Here is a 23,889-nt window from a genome sequence, read left to right as displayed (position 1 = left end):
CCAGCCTGGCCAGTCACAGCACCAACCTGCACATTACAATACGGGGCGGGGGGGGTGTTCCTTGGAGTCATAAGATTAAGTTCAGATATTCTTTTTTTGACCTCCCTGTGATTTTAAAGTTATTTTAGTTGTATGGTACTTACTTTCTACTTCTTAAGTAGAAAAATGGTACTTTTTTACTTCTTAGTGTTTGGAGCCTATACTTTATTTCTTAACAGCAGGAGGGAAAAGGTATTCAAAGCAAGAGCTGAAACCACCTCACTATGGTGTGACTCAAGGAACTGGAAGATTAAAAATTATATATATATCACTAGGAAAAAAAAAGCATTGCTTGTAAGAAAACCACAGCAAGGCTGTAATAATGCTGCTGAATCCCCCTGCCCCTCAAGAGGACCTGGTCTGGTACTGAAGAACTGACAGTAACCAACTGAACCAACTTGGGGTGATAGCTGGCAGGGAGGGTAAAAATTCTGGAGATAGCTGGTGGTGAAATGATGACTTATGGCTGTTCACCAGTATTATTCCAGCAGCTCCCAAAGCAATCACACCTTGTGCTGCACCTTCCCCTCTCGTTTACCTTCTCCCTGCCTCATTCTTCCCACTGCAGCTGGAGATGGAGCTGGTGCAGAAGGAGGAGAAGTTGCTGGAGACAGATCTTCTTTACGAGCACCTTTCCCGGCTGCTGAGCAGAGTCCATGCCGCAGCAGAGGACAGGAAGAAGGACACGCTGCTGACAGCTAAGAGGGTAAGAAGGGTACTACGCGCCCGCGTGCCAGCCTACACTAAATGGAGCAGTATTTGGGCAAGAAGTAAGATGACTCACTTGTGAGTTACAAAAGCAGCTGGAAACACGGACAGGCAAATCATGTTAGCCTTCAGAACATACAGATGTGTAGCAGTGATGGAAATACAGACATACCGAAACCATTAGGTGAGTGTACCTGCTTTTTGAAAGCTGCACCACCAGTAGCACCTTTCAGCAAGATACAGGACTAGTTCTTTCTCAGGTAATATCCTCCTTTTGCACATGCACTTAACAGCCTTGCCATAGCAAACACGTCAAAGCTAAAATATCAAGAGCCAGGTGGATTCTACTCCAACACACAAAACCAAAAACTCAGTATCTGGCTCAGTTTCTTTGTTATTTAGGCAGGGAGAACTACACAGGAAAGAAAACTCATTTTCAGCAGTTACTTTTATATAATTACAGCTATTTCCTTTTAACTGCCTACAATACCGGTTGGGGAAGAGCAACAAATCCTCTTCCCACCTCCTTAAAAAAAAAAAGCTGAAAAGAAGAGTAGAACTCAGTGAAAGACAAAAAAAAATGTTGAGTAATTCATGTAAAACAAGGCCAAGGTTGATCGGTTTTTTCCTTAGGTGTTAGATTTGGGACTCAGAAAGGCACAAAACACATCTTCATCATAAAGCTTTAATTTTCCACAGAGAAACAACTTGACTGTTATTTGGGTTTGTGAAATCATGTCTATGGGATAATAAACCACTGTAAAACCAGCAGCGTGCCGGAAGTTAGACTCAAAAGTGCTCCAATTCTCCCAATTCCCTATTAGTCACTTAAAAAAGAGTATGTTTCTTTGGGGGAGTGTTGTTTAAATCCTCTCCAGTCAGACTCAGTGATTCCTGTCCCTTTCCTGTTCTGTTCGCTCCCCTGCCAAAGAGAACTTCCCCACTGTGTCCACATTATCACTCAATTACCTTGTAAGGATCAGGCTTATTGCACCCTTATTACAAAGTTAATTGTGCATAAACTCAATGAGCATCTGGGTACCAGGCTTCTGAGGGCAGCGGGAGCTGTGCTGCTCAGCTGGAAAGGGCAGGAGGTAATTACACACTTGCTTCTCTGTATCTTGTAGCATAGTCAATGCTGCCAGTTACTGTGGTTCCAGGTGCACACAGAAACACACCACCTGTTGCATTAAGTCATTTTCAGTATAGAGCTGGTTTCTAAAACCTTATCTGGTTGGACTTCGTGTCACATACCTAACACTTACCTGAGTGTCCTGCCCAGCAAGTGTCTTTAGGGAAGCCCTAAAGAAAATGCAATTGTTATTTATTCCAGACAAATGACACGAAGAAGAAGATAAAGGCAAGAACTCAGAAGATGATGGCTCTTGTTGCAGAGTTATCCATGCAGCAAGAGCTTGCCATTAAACTCCAGCAGGAAGTGAGAGACAAGGAGCAATTTTTGATGATTGTTTCATCAAGGATAGATCAAGGCCTTCCCCCTCCTGAAGAAATAGAGAACGAGTGTTTGAAGATACTACGCAATGAGAAGATGCAAAAAGAAGCAGCTGAAGCCAGAGCTAAAGTAAGTTTTTGCCACACATTGCAATTAATCTCTTTTCACTGCTCTAGCTTGTCTTTTGGAAAGAGCTGTGCTCGCTTGCTGCGTAACTGGTTGCTGCCAAACACAGAGCTCCAGGACCCTGGAGATGATGGCACAGGCAGAGATAACTACTGAAATGGTACACTGCAGTCCGGCAACACCACTTAGAACTGGCCCTTGAATCTTAGGGAGAGAATGCACTAAAAGGAAAACACACCTTCAGTTATTAAAGTAATTTGTGAGATCCTGTTGAGGGCTGAAGGGTGCATCCTGTGTTCCACCTCTGCAGAAGGTGGGGTTGGGCTTCAGGAAAAACAAATTTTGTGTCTTCCACACACCAGAGGCAGTGAACATCAGATGAGAAGGAGCGAGAAACCAGACTGCTGGGCAAGGCACTGAGGGGAGGCAGGGCAGTGTAGCAAACAGTGCTTCAAACTGTACCCTGCTGGGTACTTTCCCTCTGTGGCTGAGACCATCAGTGATCCCAAAGAAGAAAAAGCAGTATCAAGGAGAGATGTGCATATAGAGGGAACTCTCGCTGATGGGAAATTAGCTTTCCTGTACGACTCATTTAGTTATCACTGCAAGGGACCTGAAAGGTGCACAAAGCTGGGAGAGGAACACACTGTGCATACACTAACAAGAACCTGAACTCGCACAGAAGTGCTGCAGTAAAACTGGGTTTAGGATAAGAAACTTCTCTGTCATTAACACTTCTCATGCTATGATTCGGTTTCCTTTCAGTGCTGTGGATACAGCAGTAACTGTATGGAGGTATGTCAGTGTAAATAAAGCCATTTTGAAGCATCAAAACTATCATCTTGTTCCCAAGATGTTCTGTGACACTCCCTACAAGTTTTAACAATCTGTTTTCTTCACAAATAACAAAAGCATTAAAGGCTCAAACTGCTTAGTATTTGAAAGGACAAACTCACATCTACGTAGTCAGTAACTCATGCTTTTCTTCCAATCCCCCTCTGGGCATCCTGGTTTGCTAAGGATTAGACAAGGCACTTCCTCTGTGAGGCATCCTGTACACTGGCTGAAGAGAGCACCGCAGTGTAAAGTACATAACCCCTGTTTGTTCCACAGCGCGCTGCAGAAGAGGAACAAGCTGCAGCACCCGGCTACATCCGCACAACAGCCGAGCCACGGCCCACCGCCTACATCCCCGATGACGAGCACAGCCTCCCGCTGCCGCGGCCCTATGGTGCTCTGGCTCCCTTCAAACCAGCTGAGCCTGGGGCAAACAGGAGGCATTTCAGGAAACCTGTGGTGAAGCCAATCCAAGTCTGAACAGGCAGCACCTGAGGCAGCAGAGACCATCGCCGGCTGCTGCATCCCAAGGGTCAACAGCATTTACACTACACTGAAAGCATGTCTGTTGTCATTCAGCCAAATTGAATACTGACCACAAAGTAGCTGTTAATGTCAAAAGCACAGTGACTCCATGCCGTGGTTTAAACCGTGTCGGCAAGTCAGCCACACAGTTCACTTCCTCACTCCCCCCACCTCTCTCCAACACCACCACCCCCCCCCTCCCACCCCTGCTCCCGGAGGGACGGGGAGGAGAATCGAAAGAGCGTAACTCCCACGGGTTGAGATAAGAACAGTCCAGTAACTAAGGTATAACACAAACCACTGCTGCTGCCACCAATAATAATGATGAGGGAAATAACAAGGGAAGAGAATACAATACCAACCGTCGATACCAACCCTGACCAAGCAGTGAGCCATTCTCTGTTGGGATGACGTTTGGGGGGAAGTCAGGACCAGTCAGTGGTGACCTGAAGGCATCTAGTTGGTGCACTGTAAAAGTATTACACAGCAGGCAACAGCATACAGTTGAGTTCATTGGCTGTTTTCCCCTAAAATCAAATCCCCCTGAGGTACACATCGGACTTCCCCATCTTCCTACATTACCCACCAAGTATATCCGGGTCCCTGAGCAAAAGCAATCCCACGAGTGGGTTTGCCTTTACCTGAAGCAGGAATAACCCAGACTGTCTTCTTAACAAACGAACAAACAACAGAACCATGTCTCGTGCCCTCTAAAGAGATTATATTTTGTGCTAATTATAAAACTGAATATATTAGAACCCAACTCCAAAGACAGCAGTACCATAAGGTAACACACGACCACCACGAGGGCTGAACACGTCATTACTGATGTGTTATATACAAGAACTGATTTATCATTTGTTATTCTTACCTGCTTTACATAATCACACCAAGAAATAGTTTTATTCATCTAAATGAGTAAACAATTACTGGTCTCTTGTTATGGTACAAGATAACTGGACTACCTTTCACAGGATTGTCTAGCTGGTTAAGATAACCGACACATATCAATTTTCACAGCATGTTTCGATACCCGCTGTAGTTCCACTGACTGACCACTTCAAAGCGAAACCACAGATATATTTCAAACCTAGGCTTGTGTCAGATGCATTTCTGTAAGGTGTATCTCAAAGTCAGTAATTGCACCATTAATACATTGGACCAAACACTGCTTTGAATAGTTTACGTCCATAACGGTGGCTACCCAAAACTGCAGGTGACCTGGGAAACAACGTGACATTTAAGTTTCAAAGAAAAAACTGATCGCACACTTGCTTCTGTGTGAGTACTTCTGATGAGAACCACAGCTGGGCAGCCTTCAACAGGGGCGACTTCAGGAATATTTGAGACCCAAAAGCGTCATGGTGTGTTTGAGTGCTGTTTCCTCCACAAATCTTACATTGACGTGGTCTTGTTTCTCATGTGGCTGCACACCTAGAGACGCATCATGAGAGAGTCAGTATTTACACCATTATAAGTGCTGTCATACACTCAGCCCTGCAGTCGGTTATAAACACCATCAACAACAGATGAGGTAATAGGTGGAACTGTGCTTTCACTTACACAGAATACCTACAGCTTTCAGTGAGCTGTTTGGATGCTCACCATGGCAAAAAAAAAGCCCTGTCAGTGTGGTTAAGTAAATGATAACACATAGAGAGCAAAGCTAGCGCCCCTCTGGGGCTGCCAGGGATTTCCACATGAATTCTACACAGGAGATCTAAAAGAAGATTTAAGCACAGTGGCCATGTTAGTGCTAGTACGTAACAAGGACCAGAGCACATTCCCATATACTTGTAACTCTTTCCTTCCCAAAGAGGAATATGAATATATCCATACATGGACAATCTTATTTTACCCTGTAGATCCTTATCCTGACCTTATTTTGCTTATTAGTACAGGCACAGCCAGCAACGCCAAACAGCACAGTGCTTCCCTTAGCACACCTTGCTTTTTCAGTAGAATTCAAAATCTTCAGATGCTGATGTTCACTGTCTGAAACAAGTGCCCAAACCAACTGTATTTCACAAACAGGAACAGCTTTGAGATGAAAATATTACTTCAGAGAACCTCCTATTTTAGCAGTGCTCGTTTCTGAGGTGGCAGATCTGATCTGGGCTGCCTCTTAACCACCAGACTGTATAAACAAGGAACAAGCCCTTCTCCCCATCTGAACACAGAATAACAGCTACCACCATGGAATCCTGTGCATGAACCACGATTCACTATGCGTGTTCTCAAAAATGCAAGTTTACCAACTGGATCCAACACACAGAGGATGTGCAGTGAAGAAGCCTCCTGACAATTCCCATCAGCAGAAAGACAACCAAACCTACATGTCCAGACATCACTGCAGTTGTAGAACTCGGTTATGTCAATAGAGGCAGGGTACTGCCAAGTGTGATCATCAAAAGTAACAATTACTGGTCTTCCAAAGTACAGAATTAACGTTACCTTGATTCTCTATCTCTGCCAACATACTGGTCAGGTAGTTAAGTGGCAAAAACTCTACAGGGACCGAGAGTCTCTCAGGGACAAACCTGATACACTGTAAGGGAGAATATGTCAGGTTAATTCAGAGTTGCACAGTACCAAGCTTCAGTGTTACCTCCAGTGTGCTGTAGTTTACAGAAAGGTCAGGAACCTCAACAATGTCAAAGCAAAGGATTAAAGAATGTGCTCTCACCTGCCTGTTCTCCAGCTTCTCAAGCAAGAGCTTCACATATTTCTGTGCCATTAAGTTAGCATTGATTGGATGATTCCAAACCTGTCGGACTTTCTGACCAAAAGCCTAGTAAGCAAAAACAAACCCCCAAACCTGAGAACATAAACATGGAACAGGGGAAACTTGGGAGGGAGAAAGGGAGGGAAAAACCCAAAACAAATCCAAGCTATAACACAGATGCTTTGCTTTTGGACAGTGATGACAGAAGCTAAGAGATCACTTTTAGCCATGGGGCCTTTCTTTTACAAGCAGTAACCAAGAGGTTACAACATGCTCTCAAAATGTGGGGAAACAACCCAGACCTTGCTACTTGGTACCCATGGAGCTACACAGTAAGTTTCTATCAATTGGTGTGTCTTATTACCTCTGTCTCACTTTGCATGTGCACTTAAACATTAACAGGTGCTTAAAATGACTGTTTATCCTTTACTGTGACTCTCTGGCTTAGATCCAGTCTTCTCCCAAAGAACATCACCGATGCCCCATTCCTCAGTGCTCCTTCAGAATGGGGCTTCTTGGGCTCAGCCTAAGGAACGCTACAAAAGCGGAATGCCAACAAGGATAGATACTAGGAACATAGTTTGCATCCCATTATTTAGGACCTCATCCTGGGAATGGATAACACTGATTCCCATTCCCAAAGGCAAAAGAGACTCAAACCCAGATGTCCCAAAGCTCCTAATCCTAACCAATGAGCAAACAAATATGAACACACTGTGAAATGAGCTCCACCTTCTGCAAGTTTCCCTATCTAAATCTTTTTTTCCCATATTACTCTCAGCTGTATCACAATACAGACTACTGAAAGAGTTCATGTACAGTTTCAATGGTGCTTGAATACTTGCTTTTGATGCCACTGAAGTCATCTACTGAATGCTGCCTGCTCAAAATAGCCCAAGTCACCCCAAAGTGTCCTTTCTGGCAAACAAACTATCCTCTGCATTTTTTCCCAAAGCTGCAAATAGATACAATGGGGCACTGAGTCCACTGTGCATATGTAACAAGCAGTACATGTCCCCTACAGCACTCAGCTCAGCCTTTGGCAGCAAAACACGGGTGGAACGGTGCTCTCAGCCCACCAGGCCTGGGGCTGGCAGCTCAGAGAGGCCCCACACTGACCCCAGCTCATCCACCCCTGCCCAAAACAAGACACAGAGGACAAGGAACCTCCTGTGGAGCTCTCCTTCCCCACCCCTTCTCAAAACTGCTGCCAAATAAAGAAGCCCTTGTTTGAGGAAAATGAAAGTGGCACTTCTGGGCATGTGAACTATATGGACAGCCCATAATAAGCAAACAATAAGTAACTTATGTTGAGAAAAGCCTGTTCTACAGCAAGGCCCTCCCCAAGGGGGAATCCCTGGTGTTCATCTGCTCACTGCCATGTCATGCCTCCTCTGCAGCACTGTGGTGTGCACTGGGAGAAAAAGGGGAAAAGTAGAAGTCAGTTTCCCATTCTGTTGGAACTTTTAATGGAGCACGAGGAATTAGTTCTGAGTCACCTCAGCAGTAGGTGAGATGGGAGATTTCACAGAAGGGGAGATGTTGTAATTGAATCCCACCACAGTGCTGTGGTACAATCACATTTTACAGCTTTTACTGTACCGGCTTTTGAATACATTTGATTCAACGTGTAAAATCAAATGCTGAGGTCATGCGTGAGAAACGCATTTGCAGATGCTAAAAACCACAAACCCCCTCATAAATCCTCTTTAAACCCCATTAACCCCCTATTGCTTTATGCACAACAGAGTCAGTCTTGTCTGACTCCTGCAGGGTACTGGAGACACTGTAACACACTATGGACAAATGTGCAGTTTAAGTTACCAGGGTACCCTGCAGGTCACAAGCAGCAGACAGAGGTTCCATCACCTTGATCCTATGCACAGGGAGGAGCTGCCTGTGAGCTCCAAAATCCAAGAAACAACATCCAAAATCATTAGTTACCTCGGGAAGCCTCATGACAATACTGAACTTCAGCTTTTCGTTCTTCTCGGTGTCGTCCAGATCTACAAGACAAACACAAATAAACCAAAACCACACATGACTAAAACTTTCACTGAAGGCATTCTGAAAACACCTCTGTAATGAAATGAAAATGTTAATTTTAAATAAGGGCTAACAGGAGTGTCAGTCATGTTTATATCATTTACATAAACATTTTTCTGCGTATTTGTATGTAACTTCACCCTTTTATGTAACAGTATATTCTGTATTTATACAGTAATTCCAGTGTGTTTTGACTATGTAGAACTCCACATATTTATATTTATTTTATCAAGACCAGGCACAGATTCAGACAGCATATTGTGTGAACATATTTTCTTGAACAGTGGAGAAATAGCCCATTACAAGGGAACGTGGCTGCGGCTATGATGAAAAGCATTACTGTTGGAGTATCTGTTCCTGTTCATGCTGCATCCTGGGAAACAGGCTACAGTTTCCTCTTCCTCCCTTCTGATCTAGAAAAGGCAATTGGATCATAAGACTCATAGAATAGTTAGGGTTGGAAAGGCTCTTTAAAGGTCATCTAGTCCAGCCCCCCTGCAATAAGCAAGGACATCTTCAATGGCTCCACAGTCTTCCCTGGCACTGAGGTCAGACAGACAGGCCTGCTCCTCTTGCTCTAAACACAATTAAAGCAAAAACTGAGGACTGGATAGCACACTAACCTCCTTAAACATAGGTGTGCACTTCCACAGAGTCACAGAAATCCCCAAACAAATTATATGGTGATCTTCAGTATTCGCTTTCATAGAAGTCCCAAGAGGAAAAACTATAAACTGATATTCTCTCTAAACAGGTATTTCTTTGTCTGCTATGGAAAAGCTCAATCATAGTGCCTGAGCTCTAATTTTCTCCTTTCAGCTGGGCAACACCATCAGCTACAGTGCTCACTAAAACACCACTGAGAATAGCAGAGTCTCCTGGGTGGTAAACACTGTGTCTGCGTTTGAATGGCTGAAGGGACAATACTCCAGTTAGCTGGCTGGGAACAAATGAACACATGAAACTCACTGTACCTTTCAGCAATTTCCTGACACAGGTTTCTGTCAAATGCAAGACTCCATTATCAATGTAGTGCAGGAGGGTGTGCAGCGGAAGACATCGAACACCAAGCCCCAAGTGCAGAGTGTGAAAACCTGTGAAAGAGAAACCAACTTGTTTGGTACAACAGTACCTATTGTTTTCCTAAGTCTGTATTAGAGACTGGAATTACTGTAGGTAAAACCACCAATCTGTCCTTAACTTCTGACTGCTGCTGGTTGGTGAGGAATCAGTTTATCAAAGTCATGTAGTCTTATTTAGGCATCATTTAAGCCCTCTCAAGTACAGTCCTGTTAGAAAGAGGAAAGCCAAGAGGACTGAAAACAGTCATGACAGTCATGCACAGTCATTAAACATCTCCAGGCTATTGCCTTGTATCTGAATTGTTCTATTATTTTGACTTTTATCTCCCTCTTTCCTCCTAATTAATCAAAACCTGAGGCCTCAGTATGTGGCTGCCCCTCACACATTCCCACACACGGTATTAAGTTTCTTATTTAACATCAGGCAGATGATGGTCTTGTCATCAGTTGACACCATTACATGGCAGTATTCATGCCCCCACAGTGCAAGTCTGAAGGACAACCTCAAACCACAAGCAGCTTCAAAGACTGAAGACAGATCAGGAAATCCAAACTTGAAAGATTCAAACTGAATAATAAAGCATTAAGAAGCCTTTCCCTAACAGAAATAAGCTCATGCTTTGAAAATACTCTAAGTGATTACGAGGAGCTCTAGGAAATGAAAGTGCTATCAAGAACAGCACTTCCATCAAGGCTGGAGGTAATCCTTTCACAGCATAGAACTGAAAAACATTATCAGGGCAACAGCATGAGAGAAACCATTCTCTTTTTGCCCCAGGATAGGATTTTCCCTTGCAGCCCTTGATACTAAAGTCTAGTTTGTCTAAGTATATTCTTTTCTTTTAAAAGGAAAGTCTAAACCTTTGTTCTAAGCTGAGACTATGCCCAAGCATTCCAGCAGAAGCTGAAAACAGAATTAAACCTTTATTTAGAGACAACCTTTGTTGTTTCTATTCATAGTAACTATTCAGTTTTCTTTCATTACACTTGCGTGTGTTTATGGACAGTCTTCCCCTTTGTAACTGTTTTGAATAGATTTCAATACTGCCAAAGCTAATTTGACACGTGCTGCAACTTGTGCTCTTCTGGGAGGAATTCCTAGCACTGCTCTCCTCACTTACCAGTAAAAGGCAAAACGCAAGACTTACCAGGAGGTAAAGGCAGGCACATGCCATTTGCAGCTTCCAGAATCCGACTCATGATGTGGAACACTGCAAACTCTCCCGCACTTCCTCTCTCATTGCTGTATTTAACAAAGCAGCAACACATTAGGAACCTGAAATGCCCACACTCTCATGGAGATATGGTTATGTTGTGGTACTACATGTACACTTTGGTTGAGCTTCCATGAGATAGTATCTTGTCTACTCAGGTGTCTGTCACCTAGCAGCACTAGCTGTTCAGTGTTGACACACACAGTCTCTGTGGTGTCCCCTTCCTCCTCCCCTCATTCCTACATATTTGCAAGTCTCAGCAGTAGCTGGTATCAACAGCAACAGGTGAAATATTCTGAGTGCTAGTGTAAGTGATCTGGCTTTTATAGGCATTTAACACCCACTGCCCCTCTTCAGACCACTGAGAATTCAGCAACTTTGCACTCCAGCTGTATAACAGCCTATATGATTAACACTACTGTTGGCTCAGAGAGGGGTAGCAGGCTCATTAAGAGGAATACATGACAGTCATACTGACATTCACAGTAGAGTAAGTGCTGCCTGTTCAAGCAAGTAGTGTTGTTGAAGACCAAAACTAATATGCCCATATTTTAAAAGGCAGGCTGAAAACATTAACAAATTACTTGCTCACAAGCAGAAGATGCAGGAATGAAGATGGTGTCTTCTCCAAACTTCTTTCATTATTTGATGCACCAGATTCAGCTGCAATGAAAAAGAGAAGACAGAATGTTTCTAGGAGCCTGTGTACAGCAGATACCTGGCCTTCACTCACTTCACACACCAGTTTACATTCAAAACTCCTCATGAGACTAAGACTCCAGTATTTATCTTTGGGTTGTTTTTTTCCCTATGGACACAAAATGTAAAATTGGTAAAAATTTGAACTGTAACTGAATTGCCTTTTTTTAAAGTTTAAATTAAGTGCTCCCAGTTCATTAAAGCATTGTGCAAGACATACAGGATCTTAACACACTGTGCTTCTTGGGGATCAACTCATCTCACGCGCTTACATCAACTTCTCAAAGATCTGTTTCCCATGAAAGCAAAAACTGCATGTCCCATTTGGCAAGGAAAGGTCCCAAGGGCCCAGACAAAACTGGATGATGCTGAAGACAGCAAAATACTCAGTTTGCTGAGAAAAGTCTGCTGGAGAAATCACCAATGTAGTCCTGGCAAGGAAGAAAGGTGAGACAAGCAAATGCCTTTCCTCTACCAAGTCCTTTTTTGTCCTTAGTGAAGTAAAACAATCCTTCAGCCCATACTGTTGCTTCTTTGTGCTCCCTGCACAGACTGTCAGCATAAAAAAGCCATAAGCCCTGCTCTCACTTGGGCCTTCTAAGCTTCTTCAGCTGACAGAGAGAAACCATATGAGAGAGTTGAACTAGCTTCCTCGAGCCAGCCCCTCATGGTTGCCATGTGTAACCACTTTTGTATCTCAGTAACAGAACTGAGACACTTCCTCTACCCCTTTTATCTCTGGACCTCAAAGTGCAGTAATCAATCTGTCCCAGGGAACTCTCAGGAAGCAAGTCTGACCCCTCTTTAGCAGAGAGGTGTCATGAGAAGTTACAAACCCCTTTTCCCTCACCAAGATGTCCAGAATCCAGGAATCCTTTTTCCCCCACTTTCTTTTCTCCTCATAGGCCCTGCCTCCTCCAACCTCTAACTTGTCCCAGGCTCTAAGCAAGAGACAAACAGGACAGACAGGAGAGGTTCCTATGCAAAGGCAAGAATGGAAATACTGATCTTCAGTTGCTCCTCAGTGCTTTTCACTGTACTTTGGCCAGAAGGTCTACAAGGTAGCACCTTCTCCCTCCACGACTTCACCCAGCCTTGTGTGGCTATCTGATACAGAATAACCACTTAATACTTTCCATCTTCATGCTTCCTGGATGCAGTGGAAAGCTCCAGTTTAATCTCTCTCGAGTATGGCAAGTTTTCCCCACTCATTTTCAAAGAAATGAGTGATTTCTAGTTTTCAGAGAAGGGTCACAACAACTGCACATGCTGCTGGAATGACTTTCATCTCCAGCCAGCACACAGGGTGCAGCTAAGACCTCTGCATGAGGAGCTACAGCTGGGTTTGAAAATCAGTGTTGAGGTGAAGGGAAGGTTCTTACAGACTCTGAAGTCACCCTTATTATTTGTGCTACATTGTTTTCATGGGTGTGATACTCCAGAATCAGTATTCTGTGCCTAACAATACAGCAAACTACAGCTTTCAGAGGGTATAGAAAGATGGCAACTTCCTAAATCACAGTCAACATACTTAAACCTTAAATATAGGCATGCTTGTGACCAGACACCCTCATCAACCCACTTTGGACATCAGCATCTACCATGGACATCAAACAAAATACATACAGAAAGAGAAGTCATGACTCAAACTTTTTCCAGTACATAACATACAGCTTAATGTGCATGAGAGAAAGGAGACATCATCTGGTTTATACAGGCAGCACAGGCAGCTTCCTTGCCAAGGCCAGCAGCAGGTCTCTTGGGAACCAAGAGCCTGACCTACAGCTTCACAGCCAAGCCATTTTCCACTTAGTAACAAAGACGTACAAAACGAGTGTTTTCTGTGCAAGTATCAGAAACCATTTCCCTTGGAGTGCTCTAAATTAGGAGAGAATACCTGGCCAGCAGCAAGACAGTGCATGCAGTAGGGCCTAGGCTGACATTTGCAAAGAATCTGCCACACTGAAACATCTACATTTTCAGGCATTGATGCTAAGTAGCCTGAAGTTCCACTACAACCATTTGGAGCCACAAATGCTCAGCTCCTGTGGATGCTTCTACAGTAAAGACATGAAAGCAGCCAAAGAAAAGAATCAGCAGCAAAAGAGAAAAGGGAGTGAGACACAGACTTGCTTTCTTCCAGATCCTCTCCTGGGCAGGGCATACAAAGCAGTGCTGAGGAAATTAAAATCCAAATGGTGTCTGTCTTCTATACCTCCGCAGTTGAGACTACATCAGATGACAGCCAGCCACAGACATCAGTGAAAAAGGTGCAGCCACTGCAGCAGCTTTCAGAGCAATTTCAACAGTTTCTGCCGAGGCTGCCTGTTCACTCTGCCTCCCCTACCACTTGCTGTCAGAGCAGCAAATATCATGCTGCTTCTGCAAGTTATTTCCCCCCTTTCCTGCCCCACTGAAACGAATAGAGAGAAACAGACATGGAGTAAAGTTAAGGTTAAGTGACTGCAGAAGAAAGAGAGAATATGGTCACACAAACAACCACTGGAGGCAAGGGGGCATGGGGACTGGTACCCAGGCATGCTCAGGCTCTGCAGACTCCTGGGCACACAAGGGAAATCCCACCGAGACATTTCATTCACACTTCCCCATGTTACTTCTCTGTATCAAACACACACAGCTCTCTGACACCAACCAGCCATTCTGTTGTTTTACAAGGAGCTATCAATGCTCCCAATGTGTTGGCTGCTTTGACTTCAGCTGCAATTGATTTACACAGTGGCTACACACCATGGAGCCCTATTCTTAGCCACTCCTTTGCTCCTGAATGTAATAAAATATTTTATGACAGCAAACAAGCAAGCAAGTAATTTCAAGTCTCTGCATGTTTCACTAGTCGGTAGCTCAGCTACATGTTGATGATGCTACAGAAAACTGTCAGAAGACCCAAAACAATTCTTTCCCCTGAAGATCTTCCAAACATCTAAGCTACAGGAAAATTTAAGATGCAAGAGTTTCTGATTAGGATGAGGAGAAACATAACTCTAACAACGAAAGCACTTCTGAAGATTCCCGAACTGCACCTGAGATTCACCAGCCAGAGAGCAGGAGCAATTTCGTAAGACACATTATCTTTGCCTATAGCAGCTTTTCCAAGAATGAGAAGACTGTAAATTGAGTTGAAAAAATTCTTAATTTTAGTGATGCTAAAAAAAATAACTAATTCTGATAGTTTGCTGCTGGGGAGGGCTGAGACTTGTTTTCATTGTAAGATTTAGTCTGCAATAATTTAGTCTTGCAGATCAAGGCCACGCAGGCATTTTTGTGTCTTTTATCTCAGTTTATATTATGAATGAACAAATGGCAACTGGAAAGTGAACAGAAGGAGAACAAACATTCCACTTGTATTTTTTTTCAGCACTGTTTGCAGGTACAGAGCTTTGGTCCATGCCGTGCTGTTCCTATTTTAATCATCCTCTGATGGCACTTTCATTATTCAAGATATGCAGCAATGTATTCTACACCAAACAAAATGGATCTAAAGACTATTCTTTCAACTTTCAGGAGGAGTTCACATTTTCACTTCTGTGAGTAGACCATATTTGTACAAGCTGTAAAGGGAACTGTTTCTCCTGTATTCTGAGTGACCAATTGTCCTGGGTTTAACAGTAGCAGTCAATTTTTTCTCCTTCTTAGTAGCTGGTGCAGCATTGTGTTTTTACTTTCAGCCTGGGAATAGAGCTGATACGGAATCAACCATCCTCTGCTACCACCAATGATAATAATGATAAGAGAAAATAACAAGGGAAGAGCATACGATACCACCCTCCAAAACAAGCTCAACCCCCAAAGAGAGCCTGTGCCCTTCCGGGTAACTCCCAGTTACCTCACTGGACATGACGTGCTGTGGTATGGAATACCTCTTTGGCTAGCTTGGGTCAGGTGTCCTGTCTCTGCTTCCTCCCAGCCTCCCCTCCTCCCTGGCAGAGTATGAGCCTCACAAAGTCCTTGGTCAGAGTAAACATTACATAGCAACAATTAAAAACATGGGTGTTATCAGCTCTATTCCCAGGCTGAAAGTCAAAACACAACTCTGCACCAGCTACTAAGAAGGAGAAAAAATTGACTGCTACTGCTGAACCCAGGACACCAATACAACTTTTTTTAAGTATTATTTCCTTTATCAATATATATACTATTAAGCAGCAGAGTTGACCATCTTAAAAGCAATCTCCTCCCACCAAATACATGCTACATACACGCAGTACGTACACAAGACCTTACCCTCCAACAAATACGCACTTGCTCACAATAGTGACTATGAAATCAAACTAACCAGGTTTGCGACGTAATCCAAAACTATTTGGTCAATCTTCTTTTTTCCTACATACTGCATATGTCTCATAAGGTGATCCTTTAGCTGAGCGACCATCTAGGAAGAAAAAGACAACAACTCTGTGTCCTTGGGCGTCTTCTGAAAGATGGGAAAGGCTCAGCAGGTGCAAGGCCTGATCAAGCGACATTAGCACAACAAAACGTTTCCCTGTTACAAAACCCCAGTTCAGAGCGAGATCCCAAACTCAGTACAATCTCACCAGATTCAACAGCAGATGTGAATATTCAGAATGGTTACTGGTGCAAATTCAGCAAAATGAGTATTAAATTGAACTTTCAATGACACTGAAGAGAAAAAGGTTACAGTTCTTGCGTCTCTCTGGGCCAAGCCAAGGAAACACGGTGTCACAGTTTAAACCCAGCACGTAACCCTGTTATTACTTAGAAATTGCTTCTACAGGGTCAAAGAAGGATTTTAACGTGAACACAGAACCCTAAGCATGTAAGTATTCATTACATACAAATAAACCTGAGGGATTTTATGCCAGAGAAGACTCGCACAACTAGCAGTAATAGCCAAGAACCCAAGAACCTGAGTGATTAATGGCAACTGCAGGTTAAACATTAATTGTAAAGTCTTTAAAATAAGGTGCTTGTTATCATACAGCCTGTGCCACTCCCTACACTCTCCTTTCTGAAACATTCTCTGGCCTCATGTAACTTTGGATTGCAACTCAAGTCTGTGCTGGTTCTTTGCTGAGAATTACTATGAAGTGTTATTTGTTTCATAGCTCACAGTAAAACTGAGGCAAGCAAAAACTTCTTACTCAAGGAGTTACCAAGTAAATTGATCTCAGTGTGCCAGGGCAGCAATACAGGTATTAGGAAAGCACAGATAAAGGACAGCAGTGGCCTGCTGTTTGGATCTGTGTGAATCAGATGCAGGGAATGAATGTAGAGAAGCTTCAGCGATTGAGGCAGAACTTGGAAACAAGGGGACAAGAATGCAAAGAATGAAAATTCACCTTAAGATTTGAGCAGACAGAACAATGTTGACATGCTCTTCATAGATGCAGTGCTGAGACTCCCTGTGCATGCTGAAGAGTTTTATTTGGGTTTAGTAAGAGGAGAAAAAGAGATTAGCAAAGATGTGTATTTAGACAGAGGGAGGACAGGTAGGGATTTGAGATTGGATTTACTACCCAGAAGCATAAGGATGGTAGAACCTTTAGAGAGAAATCATCAGTGAAAACAGTGCAAAAGAGGAAGGGACCTCAGAACAGCCATAGAAGGAAAAGGAGACAGTAAAAAGGGTGTTAGATTGAAGTACAAGATCTGTGATCTTCTCTTTGAGGAAAGTAGTAGGTGGGAAATTCACTTATACATGTTTCAAGGATGTAAAGTAGTCCAAAAACAACAGAGAGATGAAGATGAACTCCAGGAGGATGCAGTAACACTTTCTAGGCAAAGACAAGTTGTACTGGGAAAATTCATTTTGAAAAATCAACTTTCCATTGCTGATTTTCCCCTATGACCTGTTAAGATGATATTATGACATCATGACTATGAACTCTGAAACTTAAGAAATACCATGTTTGTCCCATAGCTACTCTGAGTGAGCTTCCACTCAGCACTGCAACTCATAAGCTTACTCTACATTTGTTGAGGCTGTGCGTCCTCTAGTGCACACTGTGACAAAAGCACATACCAGTCCCATTAGTAATTGTTGCTGATAATCTTCCTCTTGAAAGAGAGGTACTAGCCTTTCCTCTGAAATAAACAGAGCAAGAATCATTCAAGGATATGATGCTACAGAAATCCCATGAGACTTCAACCAGCTTCAAAAGTACTCAGAAACATACACAAACAAACAGAAGTTATGGTTTGATCTACTCACAAAATTAAGACAGTGAATAATCAAGGACAGGAGAAGGGAACTGAGGAATGGAAAATAACCCTGTTATTTGCCATCTTCTCACTCAAGTGCTTAACACCGGGGAACACACCACTTTACACTTCATTTGCATTAATTGTTCTTTGATATTTAAGTAAGAGTATCACAGTGTGATGATTCAGTAAAGAGGCACCAAGGACCTTCTGGTAACACCAGTGCAAATTCATAGACTATTTAGATCTTGTCATTTACAAACAACACGCTAAAAACAGCTGCGTGGTTTTCCAAGGAAATGGCTAGACAGAAAGTAAATAACCCACAGAATCACCTCCCACTTTCCTGGTTCTCTCCCATGGTCTGCCTGCTTCTGTTATTCAGACTTGCAGACCACTATGTAAAAGAACACAACTTTTCTAACTAAATGGAAGGTGATTATAGTATCTACTGAAATTTAATACCCTGTATTTCCTAATCAGTACTTCCTGTCTACTAAAAAAGGAAGAAAAACAATTTCCTATTTCATCATGTAGCATAAGTCAACATTTTAGAGACCCCAGTTCCGGATTTTTACAAAGGTCTTCCCAGCCATCTTTGCTCACATGGAAATATATTTACTCCACCACTTAGCAGCACAAAGACCTGGGTTGCTTGATTTTAAAAGACTTGCAGACAAATCTACAGGGAAGATACACTGTCTAGCAACAGTTTAACATATGACTTCTTTATCAATGGAAAACATGAACCTGAGGCTCACAAAGTTCATACAAGGCCCCTCAAAGTCAGATCCCATGGCAACAACCAGCAGTGGTGCAGATGAATGGTGTCAGGGGCTGGAAATGAATGCACTGAAAATTCTTTGCAATGAAAGGAGTGAGCAGCACTTCAGCATAATTCTGTGGCACACAGAAGCCACTGATGTGTGAACAGCAGGAACATAATTTAATACTAAATTCAGTTTTACTTATTTGTGACAGAGGAACTGCGCATTGCAAATCCTCCTTCTCCTAGGGAAATTCATTATGTCTGCTTCCTCTACACCATCATTTTTCACCAGCCATAATCTCTTACTGTACATAAGCTCTGGAGTTGCAAAGGATTCTAAAAGGACAAAACTCAACAATAACATGGCATCATTGATACCCTTCTCCAGGAGAAAAAAGCCTGAAGAAGAAATCCTTTGGCAGAGAAAGTTTTGATCCAATATGAAGTAGAGACTTCTTTTTCCAAGGGTTTCCTAGTCAGTGTATGATCCTATTGCAAATGTCAGTGAGAAAGTGTTCCTCTAATTTAGTAACTCAGATTCTTCAGTACTGAAAACACACACTGCCATTTACTTTCAGCCAACAACAGCTAGATGGAAATATTCCAGCAAACCTTACAGCTAAGGCCTACATCAAGACAAGTTTTACTTACCAGAATCCCAAGTGTTCAGATGAGAAAGCACCCTGGGGTTTGAAACAAAGGTCAGCATGTTTCATATGCATTACTCTGAAGGATTGCATAAGGCTATTAAAACACTTAAATGATACTTTGATCTTTCAAAGACAGCTAAAGAAATCCAAGAACTGTACATGTGAATGCACTTGGTAAAGATATTACATAGCATTAAAAAAAATTCTATCTGCATAAGAATAAATCTTCACATCTACCATACATTTCCTAGCTCTAGAGGCCTGGATAGTTAAGATCACACTGTAGTGCTTATAAGGATTCCAATAATTGATTTTCAGGTGGATAATCTTATTTGAAGTACAATATCTAACCAGCTACCTCATCAATGTAAATGGAATATTAAATCCTTCAACACATTTCAACAAAATAAGAAAAGGTGAATACAATAGAAAACAGAACCTACTTTCTGGCATTTTCAAAAATGTTCCTCAAATAGGCCGTGGTGGGTCTCTCCTCTCTCTGATTGTAAACAAACAGAAATCCCCAGATGATCAGAGCAGAAGGCAAATTAAAATACTCCCCCATAAAATGAAGATGGGACATTAAGCTGGTTTTCCTTTTGAATGAAAATAATGCAGTGGGGCTTCAACACACCTTCCAAACACCCATCCCCATAGGTGCTCACGTTAACAGACATGACAATACAGGTACGTGCAAGCTCTGCTTTTGTTTAGTTTCTCGTATTATTTTAACAGAGCATGACTTATAGGCAACCACTTGACTGCAAGTCTCTTCACTTCCCATGATCAGATAAAGTTCCATTTCTTTATCCTCAATGTAAAAACAGACAATTCTTCCATGTTCAGCTTTAAAATACCCACTTCAGAGGCCGCTCTGGAGACTGTTTCAGTGCATGCATATATCAGCGATGCATATTTACCTCTTCTGAAAGCTTGCGCCATTCCCTCCTGAGCACATTATTGTGGTAATGCAAGTGTGGCTCAGCATACTTCACACTCTCCAAGTTTGAGCTGAGTTTCTTCCAGAAGTCTTTGGAGTTTTGGAACTGCAAAGTATTGCAGGGAAAGCATGAACACAGGCTGCACCATCCCGTGATTGGAAAGAACTGTGATTAAGGTAGCTTTGTAACAATCCAAGTGAATAAAGTTAAAAGAAAAGCAGTTACACTATTTTTTCCCAGTACTTTTACTTCCTTGATTTGATGGCAGGGGTAGCACTTACTCAAACCTGAGCTCAAAACTTGGTGAATGTAATACAGCTAAAGGGATCCTAAGTTGGCAAAATTAGTCACCTGGAAGAAATGAGTACTTCTAGGTTATAGTTCATCTGATCTATTTCACATGTTTGGGATGGGAAGAACTGGACCTCAGACTACACTGGCCATGTTGTTTAGACTTCTACTGATGGCAGAAGGAGCCTTAGGCAAATGACTTAAATGTAAATGTTTCTATTCGGTCAAATGAATCCCATTATGGGTTTCTAGTAGTTCCAAATAGAGGAACACTGTCATGACGCCAGCAACTACAGGCTGCTACTATTTCCAAGCTGCTTTAATACTTACGTTGCAAACATCCATTTGCCAACCTCAAGTAAGAGTTCTCATCGCAGAAAAGAAACAAAATACAAACATTTCTATAGCTGTTCTAAAGCTTTTGACTCTACGCTGAAATTTAAACTCAGCTGTGATCACACAGGAGGAAAAAAAAACAAATATACATTGGTTTCCTGGGCTAGTTCTTGGACTGGGTATAAAGATTCGAAGCCACTGTTTATAAGGGGGGGTGATGTGATCATTGCTGAGGAAGAGATAAGGTTAAGGCAATTAATTTGGACATTTTTAAGAAACAAGATGGTACTACCTGTTCTTGCCCTTCTTTATATATATATTTGCTTCCCAACACAGATACTACAGTAGGGACACTTGAAACAAGAAAGAGTCGGAGTTCACAGTATTGCTCCCTCTTGCATTAGCATGTTGGATTTTGCTCTCTCCCCCTGGTTTTCTACAATGACAGTAACTTTAGAAGCAAATTTCAGAAGCCTTTAAAACCACTTCCTACTATAAACTACAATTTGCCAAGGAAAATAAATTGCATGGACTCAATCCTGCCACCCGCTTCCCTCTTGCTGCCAGTGCTGGTTGTCGCTTTATTATTGTAGCTGCAGCAGAGAAAAATAAACCTTGTTTTTGCTTCATGTTAGTTATATTTAGCAGCTGGAAACTAGGAGTGCATATGGCACCATATGTTCACCCTGCTGGAGCTAACTAACAAGATCTACAACTTAACTACTGCAGTAAGTTGCCTAAATGTTACCAGTACCAGTAAGACAAACATAAAGAACAAAGCGTAAGGGTATCATCTAGTGACCAATCTAGGCAACTGCAACAGCATCACCCCTGCAAAAGTGAGTTCAGGACACACTGGATTTTGTTTGAGGCAGCAGGGAAGCAAGACAGCAAGCTTGCTTCATATATTGAATCTGTGACAGGAAGTGGTGGACTTCAGAACTAAAAGCAGGCACCACTGAAAACCCGCAGGGTATTAGATCTCATTAAAAAGTTTAAAATAAAGTATTATTTTAATCAAATCTATAATTTCTTGAGGATCATCAGGGCAAGGACAAGAAAGAGAAGGCTTCTTCATCTTAGGTGGTGTTTATTTTGCATACACTTCTACAGAGTCAGGAATCAACAGCTAAGCACAAATACCCAGAAGATGTTATATTACCCCAAGTCAAAACAAGGCCTTACCAGGTTGCAATCCATGAAAAGCTCCCACACAGCCTTTTATAAGCAATGTTTTTAAGACAAAGAAAACTCTCTGCTATATCCCTCTGAAAGGATGCAGGGTGACAGTGACCTTTAAGAGGCACATGTCCTCTCTGGGGAACTGTAGAGCTATGTGTCTCCAGCAGTGAAGGTATTTGGAAAGCTGTGTAACTAACTACACAGCTGCACAGCGAGCTTCTCCTTAAGAACACCACTTGTCTCCCCAATGGCTCAGCACAGCATGCGGCAGAGACTGCCTCTTCCTGTGCTGATCTCTCCGACAACTGCTCACACCACACATTTTCAGTCTTCTCATGGACATTCTCCTATTTACTTCCCTTCTTCCTCCTGCCCCTTCTTTCTCCCCTTCTGATCAAGCTTTTTTGCACCCTGAAGGGATTTGGTTTCTGTGTTTAAAAACGGAACTAAAAAATCAGACTCACTAAATCTGCAATCCTTATGTAAAGCTTTATGACCATTGGACAGACTACTCCCCCTTACCCCCAGACTCTCTCAATATATTCTCTTACTGGACAGGAATTTTGTGATTAAAATACACCTGTTACCCAAATAGCATAATTTTTTTGTGAATATGGACATAGCCTTCCCAAAGGCTCTCAACGATTCATGGACTCGAGAACTCCAAACTCAAAGCAACAATTCATCACTGTTTGTGTGAAATGCCATAAAATCTTTGCAAAAGAAATCCTACTTGTAAGCCCAATCTGTCACCAGATGTCAACAACATGCACGACCTGAAACACAAACAACTGAACTTGAGCCGTGGTGGGTTTGTGTCACTGGAGTGGTACAAAGCAGGCAGAGCACTAAACCTCACCCTGTGTATTATCATCTTTGTCCTCACTCAAGAGTCAGAGCAACTTGCAGTCAAAAGTAGCAGGAAATATTTGTCTTTAGTTCAACTCTGACCTTTTCAATCTGTTTAGGTTTCAGACAGAAAATAGGAAATGAGTTCCACAATCAGGAAGTATAGCTGCTAAAGGCATGTGCCCCCAGGGGCTTGAGGTTCAATCTCAGACAAATTAAAGGGCTCCTAACTTTGACCTCAGTGAATTACAGCAATTATCTAGCAACAAATTTTCTCAAGATCCGATTTTCCCAGGTGTCCCAGCTCTCAGGGCAGCCTTCCCAAGCAGAGCATGCAAAGCCCGATTCCCTCACAGCAGTCATGTGAATGTGTAGCACAGCTGTGACGCAGAGCAAGAGAGTAGTTGGTCATTTCACTGATTTTAAATGATTTCATGAACGGTGAAGCTTTATGAGCTAATTATAAGCACTGGGGAGGAAACAGACTCTCACCTCTTTAAAGTGCTACATAAAACAATATTGTCATGTATCCAGAGTCTACTCCCATGTGGAGCTGGCACTGTTGCATTCAAGCTCTGACTCTTCGCATTAGCCCTCCACAACAAACTGCTTTATTAGAAGCCTCTTTGAGATTTTGTAGGGGAATACCTAGGAAAGTTTCAAGTGTTTCTCTAGACTGAAGCTGGAGGTGTAGAATGGAAGATACGAAGAATCACCCACGTTGTTTTTAATGGAAAGAACAATTTCCACCCAAACAGCATGTGCTCTCCCCATTCAGCTCACTGGCTTTTCCAAGCTGTGCAGGAATCTCTAGATTTAGCTTAGCTGACCAAAGCCCTGACATCACTGCAATCACAGGATGCTCTGGACAAAACAAAGTGAGAGGGTCATGTACCTACGGCAGCACAATGAAATGTTCCTCCAAGGAGGGACACATAGAAACCCTACACATCTGTTGTGCCAAGTTTACCTCCAGCTAATGAGGTCACAAAATGAAGAACTATTTCTTAGGTAGAACTAATTATTCAAGGATCTTCCCTGTTGAATTGGAGAAGTCGCCTCAAAAATGGGGGAAAAAAATACATCTTTGACCTAGCAAATATCTGCCTGAATAACTGATACATTAGTAAATGCATAAGCCCTTTCAAACAAGGCAATTTCCTGTTCAGCCCTGTGTTTGGATAGGGCTGTGGGGACTCTGCTTCAAAGTATTTAGCACACCCCCACCCCACATAAA

General features: G+C 42.5%; 2 protein-coding genes across 8 annotated transcripts in view; one reads left to right on the top strand and one right to left on the bottom strand.

The window, feature by feature from the left end:
• Positions 1–3,784, top strand: part of CCDC146 (coiled-coil domain containing 146) — a 72,813-nt gene extending 69,029 nt beyond the window's left edge. For 5 of the 6 annotated variants that reach the window (XM_062632018.1, XM_062632017.1, XM_062632015.1 and 2 more), the window contains 3 exons: positions 608–745; positions 2,081–2,329; positions 3,440–3,784. In XM_062632018.1, the coding sequence (XP_062488002.1) occupies positions 608–745; positions 2,081–2,329; positions 3,440–3,643 (591 nt within the window). In that variant the 3' untranslated portion in view covers positions 3,644–3,784. The remainder of the gene's footprint in view (positions 1–607; positions 746–2,080; positions 2,330–3,439) is intronic. The other variant, XM_062632016.1, reaches the window with a different exon arrangement.
• Positions 3,785–4,389: 605 nt separating this feature from the next.
• Positions 4,390–23,889, bottom strand: part of GSAP (gamma-secretase activating protein) — a 46,673-nt gene continuing 27,173 nt past the window's right edge. For both annotated transcript variants that reach the window (XM_062632010.1, XM_062632011.1), the window contains exons 20-31: positions 19,974–20,099; positions 19,497–19,552; positions 19,055–19,086; positions 17,456–17,517; positions 15,749–15,844; positions 11,348–11,418; positions 10,690–10,784; positions 9,434–9,553; positions 8,358–8,419; positions 6,375–6,479; positions 6,143–6,236; positions 4,390–5,122 (exon numbers count right to left, since the gene is read on the bottom strand). In XM_062632010.1, coding sequence (XP_062487994.1) covers positions 5,022–5,122; positions 6,143–6,236; positions 6,375–6,479; positions 8,358–8,419; positions 9,434–9,553; positions 10,690–10,784; positions 11,348–11,418; positions 15,749–15,844; positions 17,456–17,517; positions 19,055–19,086; positions 19,497–19,552; positions 19,974–20,099 — 1,020 coding nt within the window. In that variant the 3' untranslated portion in view covers positions 4,390–5,021. The remainder of the gene's footprint in view (positions 5,123–6,142; positions 6,237–6,374; positions 6,480–8,357; positions 8,420–9,433; positions 9,554–10,689; positions 10,785–11,347; positions 11,419–15,748; positions 15,845–17,455; positions 17,518–19,054; positions 19,087–19,496; positions 19,553–19,973; positions 20,100–23,889) is intronic.

This window comes from Pezoporus occidentalis, unplaced genomic scaffold (assembly GCF_034315485.1).
Source record: "Pezoporus occidentalis ecotype Australia unplaced genomic scaffold, CSIRO_AGI_Poc_V1 ctg38, whole genome shotgun sequence".
Taxonomy (NCBI): domain Eukaryota; kingdom Metazoa; phylum Chordata; class Aves; order Psittaciformes; family Psittacidae; genus Pezoporus; species Pezoporus occidentalis.
Note: the sequence above shows the minus strand (reverse complement) of the source record. Positions and strands in the feature narration are given on the sequence as shown.